We start from the raw sequence: 18896 nt of genomic DNA, 5'->3' as shown, positions 1-18896 counted from the left end.
GTCAATGAGCCCGACTATAATGCCAAGTACCTACTGCAATAGACACTAAAAATGAAAAGATAAATGATTCAGCCCTTTCCCCAGAGGATCTATGTCCAATGGTATAAAGAGGCAAATTGCCACAAGAAAAAAGGAAACACACATAAGAAAGTATTATTGGTGCTCTTATAGAAATCAGGACAGGAAATGTGGGGTTCAGAGGGAGAAGAGGTCCATCATTTCCTCTATACAAGGCAGAACAAGCCTGGTCCTCACCCCATCTCATCACCAAAAACCCTTGGAAAGAATGTCACACCCTTGCTGCATAAACCAAATGTAATGAGGCTTGTGTCTCCACCACTTGACTAAAAGAGAAATTCCTCTCCCATCATTTTAAAATGGCAAAACTCCAATGCCCTTTTCAATTCTTTTCCTATTTGACTTCTCTACAGTAATTATAGATGCATGTGCTTTATATAGTTCTTGAGAATTGTTCTACAGAAGCAAAAACTGCACCTCCTTGAAACTCTCCTCTGTCCCATAGCAGCTTCTTCAGCACTGCTTTCCTTTGTGCTCGCTGTCTTCCTCTGCCCTTTCCTCCCCAGCAGGCCTGTGTCATTCTCCTGAGCCAGGAGGTCAGCTGTCAGCACATCCTCGTCCCTCCCACACCTTCCCCAAGCCCTCACCTCTCCTCGGATTCCTCCTCTTCCCACACCCAGTCCCAGTCCAACCCAATTCTCCTTCCTAAATATCTCATTGTCTTCTTTCCATTCCCAGAGCTCCTACACCCAGCGCCTATCAATTCTACAGGTTTACTGCCTCCTGATAACCCTCATGTCTGCTCACCCTCCCCTGCCTGCTGCCAAAATGACCTGGGAAACATGCAAGTCCAGCTGTGCCACTCCAGTGCTCAGCGATGCTGCTACAGGACACAGTGCGAAGCCCAGCCTCAACTTCTGCCGCTTCCTTCCAGCCTCCAGTGTTGCATCCGATAAAAGCTAGACAATTAAAAGTGTCCTCCAAACCTGACGCTCTCACAGCCTCTGCACCATTGTCTCTGCCTGGAACGTCTTCCGAGCCCTCCTGCCTTCATTTCAATCATTCTTCCAATCCTGGTTCCTCTTTCAAATGCTTCCTGATGCTTCAAGGAGGATTTTGCTGGTTCCTGCCTTTGCCCTTGGGACACACAGGCAGTTACCTACTTTGATACAGAATATGTGTCCAAAAAGCATGATCACATGCCATCTTCTCAAGTGAAACACAGAAAGAAGCAGCAATCTCCTCTCATGTTACTGAAGAAGAGTAAGCTAGCCTTTCCCAAAGAGCTAATAAATTACAAAATCTATGTAATAAAAATAATTGTAATAAATTACAATTATTCAATAGCTCCTCCTTAAATAAACTCATTCCAGTGATTTTTTAAATTTTATTTATTGATTTTTAGAGATGGGGGAAGGGAAGAGACAAAAAGAGAAAGGAACACTGATTTGTTGTTCCACTTATTTATGCACTCATTGGCTGATTCTTGTATGTGCCCTGACCGGGGATCAAACGCACAACCTTGGTGCACTGGGACAATGCTCTAACCAACTGAGCTACCCAGCCAGGGCCCACTCATTTCTTTTTAACGTGATGAACCCCAGCAACCTTCACAGTTGCTTTAAAAAGGCAACTATGCAAATGTTGGTGCAAAAGGCAGGCTCTAAACCTTCCCACAGCAGTAATAGCGGCAATAACAGTAAATCTATAACCAGACACTATCCTAAGCATGTTTTACACTTTAACTCGCCCAGTTCTCACAAAGACCTATGAAGTGGGTACTATCATCTCTTTTCTACAGATGAGAAAACTGAAGCACAGGGGTGTTAAAGTACTTCCACAAAATCTCACGTTTAAAAAGTGTACAAACCAGGATTCAAGACCTGACAATGCAGAGAACACAAATTTAACAGTTCTTGGGAAAGCTTAAAAGAGAAAGAGAGCTCCCCCTGCTGGCTGTAGACAGAATTTTCTTTTGTCATAACTGAGAGCAAGAGCACCAAGTTTGAGGAGGGAGGTTCTTGGCTGAGTCACCAACCTGCTGTGTGAGTTTCAGCCTGGCTGTTAACTCTTCCACGTGTCACTCTGATCGCCCACAGGTTGGGAGTAAGCAGAAATCAGGCTTAAGTTCTCTTCTACCTCTAAATTATTGTGACTTTGAGATTCATATTTTTTCCCATAAAAACCAGTTTTCTTTGTAATGAGGTGGCAAGAAACATTTGTTTTTTTTCAAAGCCACAAAAATCTCTCAGAAGCTGGAGGTTTGAAAGTTATTATTGTTCTTTCAAATGTTACACAAATTTACAGTATACATAAGAATGATTATGGCAAAAATGGGGGAAAAACTCAGTTACAAGATGCTAAAGAGTTTTAAGATAATCAGAAGAAACTATTGCTAAAACACACTGTAAGTGATTATAATCCAGTTTCTTTCACCTAATCAAATTCTTACTAAGTTACTTCAGGGCATACCAACCTGCTAATTATATATCAAAACATACTTAAATGTATTATCAATATTAACAAATTTGTGACAACATTCACAATTCTGCAACCAAGGTCCAGGTTTAAGGAGATTCTATCTTAATCTAAATGCTAACTTCTTTATATGTCAAGTACATCTCAATAAAGCCGGAAAAACTGCTAACTTCTTTTCATCTATCAAAACAAATAAATGGATGACTTCCAGCCAAGATGGAGACATAGGTGGAAACACTGTGCCTCCTCACACAACCAGGTTTAAACACAACAAAGTTTTAGTAACAAAAACACAACCAAAACACAGAAAATTGAACTGCACAGAAGTCTGACAACAACGAACCATTCAGCCAGACCAGTAAGAGGGACGGAGTTGGCAGCTGGCAGAGCGGGGTTGTACAGGAAAAATCTGCCAGACCCACAGGCACACAGGTGCGGGGTGGCAACTGGCGGACCCAGGGAGGACACAAGGCAGCTGGCTGACCATGGTCACACATTCACGCACAGATAAACCAGGCAAAAAAATGAGCAGTGAGACAGACTGCACGAATCAGGGGCCCCAGCACCAGGAATTAAAGCCTAAAACCACCAACTGGAGAAACTTTCAGGGGTCAAGGTGCCAGGAGAGGCTCCCAGGCTCACAGAGAGTCCGCTGGAGAGACCCACAGGATTCTGGAGGTTGGACAGGCCCACACACCTGGGAACCAGCACCAGGGGGACCAGGTTTGCTTACAGGAAGCAGCAGAGGGGACCAAAATCTGAGAGAGAGCATGGAACAAGCGCCATTGCCCCTCTCTGACCCCACCCCCACATACAGCGTCACAACCCAGCCACTGGGTCACCCCGCCCTGATGAACACCTAGGGCTTCACCCCTCATACATAACAGGTACGAACAGATCAAGACATTATGGCTCAAGAGGAACAGCTCAAAGCCCCAGAGCCTATAATTCTAAGTGACCAAGAAATAGCCAACCTTTCAGATGCACAGTTCAAAACACTGGTGATCAGGATGCTCACAGAACTGGTTGATTTTAATCACAAATTAGAGGAACAAATGAAGGCTATCCTAAGTGAAATGAAGGGAAATGCACAGGGAACCAATAATGATGGAAAGGAAACTGGGACTCATATCAATGAAGTAGACCAGAAGGAAGAAAAAATGATGAAACAGAAAAGAATGAAGAAACAAGAATTCAAAAAAAAATGAGGAGAGGCTTAGGAACCTCCAGGATATCTTTAAACGTTCCAACATCTGAAGTATAGGTGTACCAGAAGGGGAAGAGGAAGAGTACCAGTGGAAAACTTATTTGAACAAATAATGAAGGAGAACTCCCCCAATCTGGCAAAGGAAATCCAGGAAGCTCAGAGAGTCCCAAAGAAGGTGGACCCAAAAAGGAACACACCAAGGCACATCATAATGACATTAGCCAAGATTAAAATGAAGAAGAGAATCCTAGAAGCAGCAAGAGATAAGGGGACAGTTACCTCCAAAGGAGTTCCCATCAGACTGTCAGCTGATTTCTCAAAAGAGACCTTACAGGCAAGAAGGGGCTAGAAAGAAGTATTCCAAGTTATGAAATCCAAAGACCTACATCCAAGATTGCTCTATCCAGCAAAGCTTTCATTTAGAATGGAAGGACAGATAAAGTGCTTCTCAGATAAGGTCAAGTTCAAGGAGTTCATCATCACCAAGCCTTTATTATATGAAATGTTAAAGGGACTTATCTAAGAAAAAGAAGATGAAAAATATGAACAGTGAAAGGACAGCAAACTGGCAGTTATTAACAACCACACCTAAAACAAAAGCAAACTAAGAGGACAGCTAGATCGGGAGCAGAAACACAGAAATGAAGAACACATGGAGGGTTAGCAACAGGGGAGTGGGAGGAGGAGAAGGGGGAGAAGGTACAGAAAATAAGTAGCATAGATGGTAGGTAGAAAATAGACAGGGGGAGGGCAAGAATAGTATGGGAAATATAGATTCTAAAGAACTTGAGACACATGGACATAAACTAAAGGGGGAATGGTAGGGGAGGGGGTGTGCAGGGTGGAGAGGAATGAAGGGGGAGAGGACAACTGTAATGGCATAATCAATAAAATGTATTTTTAAAAAAAGAATGGAAGCAAAAAGTCAACAGAGCGATTATAGACTTACCCATCGAAGTGAGGGTTTAATAAAGACATTTTCATTCCTGCACAAGTTCCAAAAATTTACCTCACAGGCAAGGGATATGGGCAACAACATAGAAAGAATAATCAAAGAAAGAAAACACGGACAACAGGACACAAGAGAGCCTATACAGGTCAGAGACAAAGACAACCTGCAATGTGAGAGGGAAGGGCGGTCCCACCAGAGCCGCTGTGCACCAGAGCTGCCTGGCACAACCAGCCCAGCCCCGAGCGGTGTGGCTCAGGCAACACTTAGAAGGATGGCAGTCAGCAAAAGATGCTTCCTGCCGCTGGGCCACCTTTCTAACAGGAGGACCGAATGCCCAGGGGAGCTGGTACAGACTGTTGCTGGGGTGCATCTCGCAGCACGCTCATGAATGCCTGCTCTCTCTTCCCCTCCATGCCCACAGAACTGTTCTGCTTTGACTTATTTCCAAGAGCGAGAGCAAGAGCAAGAGCAAGAGCAAGAGAAGAGCAAGGCCACGGTCGGCTTTGAATGAAAAATAAAAAGCAGACCACTCCCCCAATGCTGATCACTCAGCAACTAGCCCTGGCCCATTCCACAAGACTCATTTATAACCTTGCCCCTGGCTCTCCCAGGTGGGTCCCTCCTTGTGCATTCTCAGAGAACCCCAACCTCAGACTCTGTGCCCTGGAGACTGCTTATCTTCTGAGAGCTTTTATTTAACAAAGACAACGTTACCCTTACCCTACACAACTAGGCTTGGCCTTGCTACTCAGTGTTTCAAGACTGTATGTCACTTAGGAATATACACAGTAGATGGAAAAACTATTGAGAAGAGCAAGGGAATAATTAACATACATGTGGGAGAGAGAGGAGATTTCAACCAGGGAGGCATACGCAGGGACTTCTAACGTGACAGTGATATTTATAATTCAGTCTTGATAGGTATCAGATATCCACATACATAGATCTGTTTATTTTTAAGTATGTTTTTTTAAAGACTTTATTCATTTATCTTTAGAGGGGAAGGGAAGGAGAGAGGGAGAGAAATATCAGTGTATGGTTGCCTCTCCTGCATGCCAGGAACTGGCCTGCAACCCAGGCATGTGCCCTGACTGGGAATCAAACTGTGCTTCCTTAGTTCGCAGGCCCACGCTCAATCTACTGAGCTACACCAGCCTGGGCAGATGTTTATTTTTAAAAATAGATAATATTAGAATACTCTTCTTTATGATGATACATTCTATACTAAAAAATATTTTAAGTAAAAAGTAAATTCTTGTTTAAATCAGTGAAGTTGTTTTAATATTTTGAAACCCTAAAGGAACCCCCAAAATATCATGTCTATGTAAAGTTACGTGAAATAGGCAAATTGCATATAATTTACCAAAGCTAACACAAGAAGAAATAGAAAATACAACTAATCCCATAATTGTCTTTGCTTAAAGTTGAATCCACAACTTAAAACCTTCCTACAAAGAAAGCATCAGCCCCAAATGTTTTGCCAGTGAACTCTGCCAAACAGGGAAGAAATGGTATTCCAGTCTTATACAACCTCTCCCAAAGAAAGGAAAAGGAGGGCACACTCTGTAACTCCCTTTATGAGGCTCCCAAATCCTGGCGAGAGCATTACAAGCAAGGAAAATTACAGGTTAATCTCACTCACTGCATAGCCATAAAAATCCTAAACAGAATATTAGCAGACTAAATCCAGATTATAGAAATACAAATACATGTTTAGAAATTTTCCAGGAATGCAAAGATGTTTTAACATTCAATAAAACACATTAAATTCAACATATTATCTCAATACAGCAATAAGTATATGATAAAAATTCATCATCTTAGCAAACCGAACAAGAGAAATTCCCTAATTTGATATAGGATTTCTACAGAAAACATTTAAGAAGTATTGCATTTAATGGTGAAATAATTTTTTAAAATTTTCCCTCTTAGGTGGAACATAAAACAAGAATTTCATCCCATTATTACTGCTTCTATTCAACATTATAGTAGAGATTCTAGCTAGTGCATAGGGCAAGAAAAAGAAATGTAAGAATGGTAAAGAAATCCATAAAACTGACAGTATTCACAGGTGCTAAAGATTATATACTTGGAAACATGCAAAATAATGTACTTATAAACTATTGGAATCAAAGAAAGAAAAAGTAAGATTACTGGCTAGAAGGACCATGTGCAGAAACAACCATATTTTTATGTACTAGGAACAAGCAGAAAATTAATTTTTAAAAAAATACCAATTTAAAACAGCATCAAGAAATCTCAACTACTTAAGAATAAATGTAGTAAAATACAGATGCAAGATCTCTACACAGAAACCTGTAAAATATGATTCAAATAAAATAAAAAACACCGTATTTATAGATTGGAAGATCAACATCGTCAAGCTATCACTTAACCTCCGATGAGCCAATAACCCAAAACCGTGAAGAAGAACTAGGTGTAAGAACCCACATTATCAAATATTAAGAGTTATTAGAAAGTGAAATAAGTAAGACAGTGTTGCATTGGCTTGAGGAGAGACAAATAAGACTGAGTAAGGGCCCGAGAAGAGACCGGGGCACGCCGGACACCTGCCTTTATACAATCACGACACCAGGGGGCAGTGGTAAACGGTGCTCTCACGTCACACTGATTCACACAATGAATCAGTTCTGGGTGAATATAGATCCAGATATGAAAACAAAAGAATAAAGTTTCAAAATAATATGCCCTGGCTGGTGTGGCTCAATGGATTGAGCACCAGCCTGCGAACCAAAGGGTGGCCAGTTTGACTCCCAGTCAGGCCACGTGCCTGGGTTGCAGGCCAGGTCAGGTCCTCAGTCGGGGGCACGGGAGAGGCAACCACACGTTGATGTTTCCCTCCCTCTTTTTCTCCCTCCCTGTCCCTCTGTCTAAAATGAATAAAATATTTTTTTTAAATAATGTGGAAGAAATTCTTCATGAGTTTGGTATTGAAAAAAGATTTCTTAAACAGGACAGAAAGTACCAGCCACAAAGTCAGGACTGGCTACGTAATTTGTGGGACACTCTTCTTCAAAAGTTATTAAGAACCTGAAGAAAGCAACCGAGAGCAGGAAACCAGGAGTGGGGCCCTCCTGAGCACGGGGCCCTGTGTGACAACACAGCCACATGCCCCTGAAGCCAGCCCTGCAAAATGCTAAAAGACTAATAAATTGAACTATGTGCAAGGAGGGACCCTCAAAAGACAGAATTTATTCAATATTTGTAAAAAATTATGTATTTATTCTTGCACATTTAAACTTCAGTCACCTTCAAAGTATTTTCCACTTGATGCAATACACACCTATCAAGATATTTTTCTCCATAGCTCAAAACAATGTTTGAACTCATCAATTTAGATATCTTTTAATGTTTCTGCTGTTTTTTGTTTCACCTCTTCCACATTAGCAAAACGCTTTCCTTTGAGGACATTTTTCATTGGGGAAACAAAAAGAGATGTTCAGGGTAAGCTCAGATAATAGAGATGGTGGGGCACAGGGGTCATGCTGTTTTTGGTCAACAACTGCTGTACACTCAGCACAGTGTGGGCAGGTGTGCTCGTAAATCACCCATCATAAATGGGCAAACACGTTGAGGCAGTCCTCAAAAAAAAAAAAATCACTGAAGCCAAAGGCAGCCTCTCACAACACCACCAGCTGCTACACTGTTACAGATGGGTTCCTAGAACACCACCTGGAGGGGAAACCTGTACTACCAGGGGCCTACCCTCCAGGAGATAATTTGGGTGCCCCGTCACAAAACTAAGAACTGTCTTGTATTCAATGTCACTATGAAGAGAGTGAAAATGCAAGTCATAAAAAAGTGGAGAAGGTATTTGCAGCACATATATCTCAAAGACTCATACTCAAAATGCAAAAACCTGAAACTCTATTACCTCCTATGCATGTTACAAATTAGTTATTGTTCCACCTATATTCCAATAATATTACAGAAGTATCGATCTAATTGCTGAGAAAAAGTATAACCCTCTTACATCAGTTTATGGTGAAAAGGGTGGACTTTTTGTTTTGTTTCGTTTCCCTCAAAAAATTATTTTATACTAGCCTTATAAAAAGAATAGTTATGTGGTTAAAAAATACAATACATAAAAAAGAATATAATGAAGTCTCCCTGCCTGCCATTTCAGTCCTTCCAAGATGACAACCACTATTAGATTTTTTAATATATTTTATTGATTATGTCATTACAGTTGTCCCATTCCCCACCTTCATTCCCCTCCACCCTGCACACCCCCTCCCCCTACATTCTCCCCTTTAGTTCATGTCCATGTGTCACAAGTTCTTTAGCTTCTACATTTCCCACACTACTCTTGTCTTCACTCTATTTTCTACCTACTGTCTATGCTACTTATTCTCTGTACCTTCTCCCCCTTCTCCTCCTCCCACTCCCCTGTTGCTAATCCTCCATGTCATCTTCATTTCTGTGGTTCTGTTTCTAATCTAGCTGTCCTCTTGGTTTGCTTTTGTTTTAGGTGTGGTTTTTAATAACTGTGAGTTTGCTGTCCTTTCACTGTTCACATTTTTTATCTTCTTTTTCTTAGATAAGTCCCTTTAACATTTCATATAATAAGGGCTTGGTGATGATGAACTCCTTGAGTTTGGCCTTTTCTGAGAAGCACTTTATCTGTCCTTCCATTCTAAATGAAAGCTTTGCTGGATAGAGCAATCTTGGATGTAGGCCTTTCATGACTTGGAATACTTCTTTCCAGCCCCTTCTTGCCTGGAAGGTCTCTTGAGAAATCAGCTGACAGTCTGATGGGAACTCCTTTGTAGGTGACTGTCCCCTTATCTCTTGCTGCTTCTAAAATTCTCCCCTTCATTTTAATCTTAGCTAATGTAATTATGAGATGCCTTGGTGTGTTCCTTCTTGGGTCCACCTTCTTTGGGACTCTCTGAGCTTCCTGGATTTCTTGGAAGTCTATTGCCTTTGCCAGACTGGGGAAGTTCTCCTTTATTATTTGTTCAAAAAGTATTCCACTTGTCACTCTTCTTCTTCCCCTTCTGGTGGAACAAATGCCCCTATAATTTGGATGTCGGAATGTTTAAAGATATCCTGGAGGTTCCTAAGCCTCTCCTCATTTTTTTGAATTCTTGTTTCTTCATTCTTTTCCGTTTGGTCATTTTTTTTCTTCCTTCTGGTCCACTCCCTTGATATGAGTCCCAGTTTCCTTTCCATCACTTTTGGTTTCCTGTGCATTTCCCTTCATTTCAATTAGTTTAGCCTTCATTTGTTCCTCTAATTTGTGACTAAAATCAACCAGTTCTGTGAGCATCCTGATCACCAGTATTTTGAACTGTGCATCTGATAGGTTGGCTATCTCTTGGTCGCTTAGAAGTATTGGCTCTGGGGCTTTGAGCTGTTCTTCTTGAGTCATATTTTGGTCAGGTCGCATCTGTTACACATGAGGGGCAGAGCCTTAGGCGTTCACCAAGGCAGGTCTACCCGGTTGCTGGATTGTGACTGGGAGCAGGGTCACAGAGGAAGCAATGGCATTTGTTGGGCACTCTCTCAGATTTTGGTCCCCTCTGCCTTTTCCCACAAGCAAATTGGGCCCTTCTGGTACTGTGCCCCAGGCGTGTGGGCTTGTGTATGTCCTAGGACCCTATGGGTCTTGCCAATGAACTCTCCTTTGAGGCTAGGAGCCTCTCCCCGTGCCTCAACCCCCGGAAAATTTTTCCAATTAGTGCCTTTAGGCTTTAATTTTGGTCGCTGGGGCCCTGCATTGCGCGGTCTATCTCACTGTCTGTTTTTTCACCTGGTTTATCTTCATGTGAATGTGTGACCACAGTCAGCCAACTGCCTTGTGCTCTCACTGGGTCTGCCCATTGTCACTCCACGCCTGGGATCTGCCAACCGCCACCTCCGTGCCTGGGTTGGTCTGGCCACTTTTTCCTGCCATGACCCCTCTCTGCTGGCTGCCAACTTCGCCCTTCTTACTGGTCTGGATGAATGGTTTGTAGTTGTCAGACTTCGGTACAGTTCAATTTTCTGTCTGTTTTGGTTGTATTTTTGTTTCTAAATCTTTGTTGTCCTTAAATTGGTTGTGCAAGGAGGTACAGTGTTTCCACCTACACCTCCATCTTAAAAGTGGACTTTTGAGACATCTATGTTCAAATTCCATCTGAACCACTTTATTATCTACGTGACCTTAGCAAATTAAACTTTCTGAATCTCAGTTTCTTAACAAAACATGCCAAACAATACACACCTTTTTGAAATTGCTATGAGAGACAAAACCAACACTTTGGCAGAAAGAATGTACGTAATGAATAGTTAGAGCTCCTGCCATTCTTATCATTGATTTTATTATTGATATTCCATTGGTTATACTGTGATTATCCTAAGGTGAATGGTTACATACAAGGGGAACATCTCCTCTTCCATAAGCAAATATTGATCCCACTCTTCTTGCTTCTACCCCCGTTTTAACATAAAGGGATTCTACCATAAGTCTTGGTAGGAACCATAAAATCTAAGCAGTTACAGCATCTGTGCTAGAGATAAAAATGATCTAATCATTTTGGTTCATAATGCACATGAACTTATGATTCTTGTTTCAAAATTATTATATCCCCCTTGGTGTATCAACTGGAAATAACCCACTTTAGTAAAATACGAAAATAGTTTTATTCCACAGCACATTCTGAAAGGGGGACGTCACCTATGGAAAGATCTATAAGCTCTGAACCCATGTGGGAAAAATAAAGGCTGTTTGGATTTTTGCATGGGTTTGCTGTATTTGAATATACCACTGCCGATCACTGCTAAAAGTGAAAGTCAGTGGGATAGTGAGATCTCAGTTCTTTAGAACTCTAATTGAATGTATTTGTTATCAGTTAACCTTGAGGAAAAAGGCAAAAACACAACTACTAGAATCAGGAATTTAGTTCACAAATCATCTAACCTCTGGAGAGCTTTTTTAAAATAAGGGATTAAAAAAAAAAACTACCTAGTCAAATTTCTAACTGTTTATCTACATCATAAAACAGTACCATATGATGAAAAAATACCATTTTGATGCACCATCATTTCTTAACAAAAAATATAATGTTTGATTTAATAGAGTCTTATTACCAAGCTGAGAATTGAACTCCCTAGGAAAAGAGCCATTAACCTCATGTTGTCTGAAGTGCAAAACCCTGTCTATTATTAAAGAAACAAACCCTAAATATATAGACCCAGTCTGCTTGGCAATGGCAAATGTAGCCCAGCCCTATCAGAAAACCGGCAGGAGCACACAGGAGCCAGACCCGCAAATTGGCTTTCCTGTGGGAAACCAGGCCTGCATTACACCTAGGCTAATTTGAGGCTTGCTTTTGCTAAAACTCCCTCACCCTGAGTTGAAGCACCAAATGTTTACTGCGTATCTTTAAAGAAACTTCCTAAAGTCTGTGTTAATTCTCCCAAGGACAGAGTGTAACCAGACCAATCACTCTTATTGGACCCTTGCATTTGCAACATTGTTTCTTTGTTAATCTGTAAGAAGTAATCAACAACATCCTTTCCTTTGTTAGTTGTAAAAAGTAGTCACCCTAAGCAAACCTGAGGATAATGAATGAGAGCCTTCTTTGATGTATGCTATTAGAAAGCAATAAAAGCCTGTCCAGGCAAGGGTCGGGGTGTTCTCTCTCTGAGAGTGGCTATGCCATCCCTTTTTCTCCACAAGACTTCTGCAGTCCATGTGAATTTGTTTGTTTCATCCACAACATACAGACTCCGCTGGACAGAGTCCACATCACCTAAATATATGGGAAGTGTGCATTCACCAATTGACAAATTAAATTGGTGCTTGTGGACACATTTTTCTAAAAAGACATAAATGCTGGTCCTTTCATCAGGCAAATAAGTTCAAATTCTAAATGATTATCAGTCCCTGGTAATTATTAGCCCAGGATCCTAGGCTAGCCTGACACTCTCCTCCGTCTCCTGCCACTGGCTCCTTACACTTTCCCACACATCCAAACTCCACGCAGTCACCTCTTTCTGCTTTTCACTTGTGGTACAAACAACAACAACGGGTAAGTGAAAACAGAGTTGAAAAGAGAAAAATCAAAATCAAGGTACCTTAAAAGAAGAAAATAACATGTTTACTGGGCACTTGTGAATCAACCAGAATCCATGAAGAAAATATGAAAGGCTTATATGCAGGCCAATTTTTATGAATAGATATATACACATCTATAGCTATACCCTCCTCCTTAGCCATCTCAGACAACTGGTTTTGGAGAAAACTCCCTTTGAAAACAGTCTACGCGATTATATTCCTCCTGCTTTACGGGCCACTGGATCAATGTGATAAACAAGCAGCATCGTATTTAATACCCATTATGCTGAAACCTTATTTAGTAAATAGCAAGAATAATAATTTGGGGATAACAGTGTTATAATAAAAGAGAAAGAAGAAAACATACCACTTTTTTATAATAAACATAAGAATAGAATTTAAGTCATTAATGGTATCTGAAATTAACCATGCCCCGAGAATGCTTTTATCAATAGCAATACACCTGAATCCGGAATTTAAAAGAAAAACTCCAGGAGGTGTCACTTTACATGTAAAATGTGACAGTAAGGGAACAAGAGGAGGCAGCTCTCACATGCACCTGAAAAGCTGCCACAGGGGTTTTAGCAAAACACTTCATTGGTGCCTATGTTTACCGTACCTGAACATAGTGTTCTGCCATGCTGCATGTTAACGAAGAATACAAAACAAAAATAGGGAAATGTTAGCAGAATAAAACATAAAACTATTGCATGGAGAATTATAAAATTAATTCACAAGGTTTTATATCTGGTATTTGACATGCATTAGTAATGAAACTACTTTTAACTCAACTAACAAACCATGCGTCTCTCAGTTACAAATGGATTACATGCTAGATGGGTTTACTTGTCAAAATAGTTTGTCCTTTTCAGGTTTCAGAGCAAGTTGTAAGAGCCTGTTACAAGAGTTTCCTTCTTTCAAATTAATTTTTAATTCACTTATTAACACAGAGTAAGGAAAAAAAGGCATGCCTTTTAGGTTGTATCTATTTGATGCTGTTTTTAAAATAAAGATTTCAGTTATTATTTAGCATCATGTAAAAATAACCAAGGTCACACAGTGAAGCACTACTACAAATCTGGAATAAAACTAAATTTGTAACATCACACATGTAACACACATTTTAACTGGAAAACAATCAGAAACTGTACCAGTTATTCATAGTTCTTAGTTCTGAGGGGATAACTTTCCATTTAAAACTTTTCAACAGATTCTGCAACACAGCAACCACGGACTCAGCTCGCTAGCATCCCAGCTGCACGCAGGCAGCCAAGGGCTGACCCCCCCAGTACTCACTTCTCTTCTGTGACACGGCCTGCAAGCACGCGGTCACGACATCGCAGTTCCTCTGGACTTTATGCAGAAGCCTATCCTTCTGCTTCAGCTGCCGGAGTAACTTCGCCGACTGAATACCAATCCTGTTCTTAAGCTCTCGAAGGATCATCTTCAGTTCATTAGTGCCTATTAGAAAAGAAAATTGTAAATAGAGCAATAAACACCCTGAGAGGAATACAAGTGCCAACGTGATACTAATCGTTCCCCATAAATTATCTAGAACATCTACGTAAAGCAAGTCATTCTGAGTGCTCACCCAGGACTACGTGTACTTAGCCAGTGAAGATGCTCCGATCAAATAAGTCACTCATCCATTTCCTCTCTGTCCATGAGACAAATACTCTAAAATCAATTTGATCCTGTAACATGTAAGCAAGACTCTTACTTTTACCATATTTAGCTCTGGTTGCAAAGTTGCCTTTCATTGAGTAAAGACTGGAATATACATTTTGTATCATTAATGTGTTCAGAGGCGAAGCTACAAGAATCACTTGAATCTCTTACATCGAAGATAATCCTAATAGCTGATAATAACTATTTTTAAAAGCATTCACCTTTGCTTATAAATAATCAGTTAAAATAATACGACCACATTTTCTAAGGCAGACAAATATGAAAAATACTGGTTTTGTTTTAAATACACAGTCTTCCAATACCCTATTAGGTAACTTAGAGACTCAGTAATTTTTCACATATCTACAAAATACATTTCCTTTAAACAGATAAATTAAAAATAATCCTGCATTCATAACGCTAGTATTCTCAACAGCCGTTTTCTACAAGTCAGAAAAGACTGGAATCAGAAATGTCAACAGTCTTTACATGAACAGTCATCGCAATTCGGGAGTTTTGTTTGGCACACGGGATGTTATCACGAGTCACCGCAGTGAGTGGAAGGCAGGCTGCCACTGGCTAGGCCCTCATTAGGGATCCTGTGTGGGGTCTGGATCTACTCATGTTGAAAACGACTTGGAGAAACTGAAGAGGACCAGAAGAGAACAAAAGAAATGTTCGAAAGGAATGAAATTACTTCAGAGGTGAAAGGAAGTAAGTGTTTGGGGTCTTAAGAGAAGTGCAGGAGGGTGCTTTAGCGGTTGCCACAGCTGACCACATCATTTGGAAAATGCCGTTTGACCTTGAGTTAACAGGAACTTCCTTTGGACTGACCAACCACCTGTGCGATCTTAGGCAACGTAGTGCTCCAAGTCTCAAATTATGCTTAGAATGCAAAATTATTCTGAGAAACAACTGTTAATGGTTGTTATAAACATTAATATAAATAGGACTTAAATAAGAGTAAGGAATGTCTATGAAGATGAGAACAAAGACCAGTTACTTCTCTCACCCTGAGTTCAAACATGATGGGATATAGTGGGAAGTAAGAGCCCACTTAGGTTAAATGAAACGCTTTGGGTTCAAAAAGGATGACCAAACATGAGAACAAGCTACCAGAGGAGATCTGAGGGTCTTCACTCATAGAGTCCTGCAGAGAGAGCAAATGCCCTTCCTTTGAATGTTTAAAAATTGTCTTCAGGGTAAGAATATCATCATCTTGCATTTAAATTATACTTTCTTCCACAGGAGTCACTGTCAGTGACTCTTATGGTACCTACAGCTCTGTGGGTCTCTGAATTACACATATTGTCCAGTACAGGAAAAACCTTCGGAGTTTGGAAATTTGCTAGTATATAAGCACTGAAGTCGGGCCTAAAGTCTTGTTTATCTTTGCCCCCCTCCCCCCCACCGCGGGAGCTCCAGCTCCTAACCTGGTGTTAAACAAATGGGAAAAACGGGATCATCGAATGACAAACAGTGGCCAATTTCCTCTCTAAGGAATTTGGGCACTTCACACCCGTTAACTCACATAATTCTCACTACAACCCTCTGAGGCAGGTATTGTTATTATCTCTACTTATAAGTGAGGAAAAGAATACAGACAAGTGAAACCACTTGCCTTAAGTCACAGTTAGTAAGGAACAGGGCAGGATATCGACTCAAGCTCTCTGACTCCCGAGTTCATCCCTTAGGGAAAACACTGAGACGAGAGCTTAGATTTCCTGAGAAGCCATGTTGGTGCCTCAGATAAATAAAGGGCCCACACATGCTAAATATGTACCAATAGCAGCTACATGGATGCTACAGCAAACTCTCTAACAGAAAAAAGAGCAAATTAATAATACACACGTTATCTGCATGATGTGAGGCTCCTACTAGGATTGTGCTGAGAGATTTTTTTGACGCTGAAAAAAATCATGTCACCTAATAAGCTATAAATGAAGCAGACAGCTGTTATAATATGGCACCCTGTTCATTCTAATAGGGTTGACTGCAAGAAAAAAATTACCAGGCACCTGGCCGTGCAGTGAGACTGAAACTTGAGCAAAGCAGAGTCTTCCAGGTCTTCTGAATGGCGACCGAGGGTCACTCATCTGAAACCCACTTGCAAAACTACACGGTCACTTCCTTAAACACTAGTTTGCCAAATTCCCTCTTCCAAAAGGAAATTACTAATCCTACAAATTTGCTCTGTAATGAGAAGTGAACAGCCTTGTGAAAACAGAAAGCCAAATCATAACTCTTCAGAGTTGATTTTGTTGGATTGTGGAAGAACTATTGTCCTGCGGAACTCCAGGCATAAACAGACATTCTGAAAACAGCCAGATAATCGTATAAAATGAAATGGCACAATGCCAGCAAAGTCCCAGGAAGGAGGAGGAAGGTGGAAGTCATTTGTAACAATCAGCTGGGGGGAAAATCATCACTAGAAAGCCAACAGAGGAAGCTGAGAACTGTTACATAGATTTGATAAAGCAGACAGAATCATTCCTTTCCTGGTTAGTTTTTTTCTGTTTTGTTTTGTTTTGTTTTCTGGCAACAGCTAGTCTGATTTTTCAATGAGAAGAGACAGGATGTCATTCTATAGTATGCATTCTCTCCTTCCCCTCTCCCCTGGTTATTTAGCACAAGGACATTAATTGGAAAAACGTGGTTTAGCATCTGTTTTCCACACCTCACTTCATTTTGTAAATCAAGGCCTTGATATATTTATTTTGAAAAGACAACTGCAATCATTGTGTTCGTACCAGAAAGAAGAGCTATTTATGAACAGTTGAGAGGGGGTGGAAAATCTCAATTAGGGCATAGCATTAGAGTCTGATAACAAGAGAAACACTCAATTAGCCTCTCCCCCTGAAAACCAAGGCCGTTTTCAGATGACCTCTGCTTTCTAATTCAGCCGCCAGCGGCTGAATTCCGAGATGATGCCTGCACTCCAGGGCCCTCCACTAATAAAAACGCCATCCAGTGAGCGCGCTACTCGAAACCAGACGTTTGGCACAAACGGAATTCACACGTTCTGCTTAGAAACCGCATTATCGCATTATTCTGCCTCACTGGTTAAACACTATCCAACTGGTGTAACCAGGGAGGCGGATTACTGTATTGATTTTATAATTTTATTGTATTTTAAAGCCCCAGGCACCACTCTTCTCCCGGCACCCCCTGGGACTTCACATATACTTATCGGAAACTCCAAACCTGTCCTCACAGCTGTTCTGGAGAAATTAGAAATTCGACTTTCTCGCCCCGCTGAGATCCCACAAACACATGGGGTGGGGAGGAGAGTGGAGACCCGCCGCTAGCGCGCCGACCACTGATCCGCCCCACTCGACTATTGGAAGGGGCTGGGGGTGGGGGAGACGAGAAACACGTCCACTCAGGAATCCGTGACCCTGTGGGCACCAGCGACGACAGATCGAAGGAGACCCTGCAAACTCGGTGTACGGGCGCCGGTCCGTTCGGCCCGGGCAGACCCGGCAGGGCCCGCTCCCCGGCGCCCCCCCACCCCCATTCCCCTCCGGGCGCTCACCTTTCTGCTGCAGGTACTGCCTCTGGTGCCGCGGGCTCGGCCGCTCCCGCAGCTCCTGCAGCTCCCGCAGCTCGCCGGAGCCTCCCGCCCCGCCGCGCCCGCCCAGAACCGCGTCCGAGCCCGAGGCCTCTGTGGAGCTATCGAGGCTGTCGCGGGCCGCGGGCTCTCGGCCCCCGCCGGCCCCGTCCTCTTCCTCGGCGCAGCTGTACAGCTCCGTGAGCAGCCCGCTCACCAGGGACGCCGTGCGGCTCGTCCGACCGCCGCGCGGCTCGGCGCGCTCCGGGTCCCCCTCGCCCTCCCAGGAATCCCCGGAGCCCGGCGGCGGCCCCGCCGGGGGCGCCCCCCGCAGGCCTGGCGCCCGGGGCACTTCAGGCACCGCTTCCTCCGCGACGTCCTCCGGCCTCGCCTCAGGCTCTGCGCGCAGGACCGGGCCGCCGCCTGCGGGAAGGACCTCCATAGCCCCGCACGCGCGCCCCGGCCCCGCTGCCACGCCGCCCGCCCCGCCGCGCCCGACAGTTCCGGGAGGGGGCGCGGCCTCTCCCCGCCGGGTGTCCTCCGCCGGCGGGCGCCAGGGGGCTCCGGAGCCCCCGGGCGTCAACCTCCCCGCGCCGGCGGCCGAGTCACCGCCCCCGGGCTCGGAGCGACGCGCGGAGGTGGGTAGCCGCGCCCCGGAACGCCTTTGGGGCACCTGCAACAGGTGAGGCCCGGTTTCGGCCCGAGGGGGCAGGGCGCGCAGCCGCTGCCACCTTCACTTTTAAGCACGTGATTGACTCAAAAAGAGAGCAATTCCTGCCGCGTCTTCACCACCGGCCAGAAACAAGGCCCCGCCGCGTTCCGGACGCCGATCCGCAGGCCCCTGCCGGGAGCTCCCGCCCTCGCCGTCCGGCGCCGACTCCCGGCCCGCGTCGCCTTCCCAGCAGACAGGCCGGGGCGCCCTCGAGGGGCTCTTAGTGTGGGTTCCGACAGTCGGTTC

General features: G+C 43.1%; 1 protein-coding gene across 3 annotated transcripts in view; it reads right to left on the bottom strand.

The window, feature by feature from the left end:
* The window catches only part of TBC1D30 (TBC1 domain family member 30), an 82706-nt gene extending 64088 nt beyond the window's left edge, over positions 1-18618 (bottom strand). For 2 of the 3 annotated variants that reach the window (XM_037063075.1, XM_037063077.1), the window contains exons 1-2: positions 17924-18611; positions 14017-14181 (exon numbers count right to left, since the gene is read on the bottom strand). In XM_037063075.1, the coding sequence (XP_036918970.1) occupies positions 14017-14181; positions 17924-18380 (622 nt within the window). In that variant the 5' untranslated portion in view covers positions 18381-18611. Of the gene's footprint in view, positions 1-14016; positions 14182-17923 lie in introns of all 3 variants that reach the window. The other variant, XM_037063076.1, reaches the window with a different exon arrangement.
* Between the last annotated feature and the right edge of the window lie 278 nt (positions 18619-18896).

Source organism: Sturnira hondurensis, unplaced genomic scaffold, assembly GCF_014824575.4.
Source record: "Sturnira hondurensis isolate 20B ecotype Veracruz unplaced genomic scaffold, ASM1482457v3 Scaffold0014384, whole genome shotgun sequence".
Taxonomy (NCBI): domain Eukaryota; kingdom Metazoa; phylum Chordata; class Mammalia; order Chiroptera; family Phyllostomidae; genus Sturnira; species Sturnira hondurensis.
The sequence above is the reverse complement of the archived record's forward strand: the minus strand, read 5'-3'. Positions and strand labels throughout refer to the sequence as shown.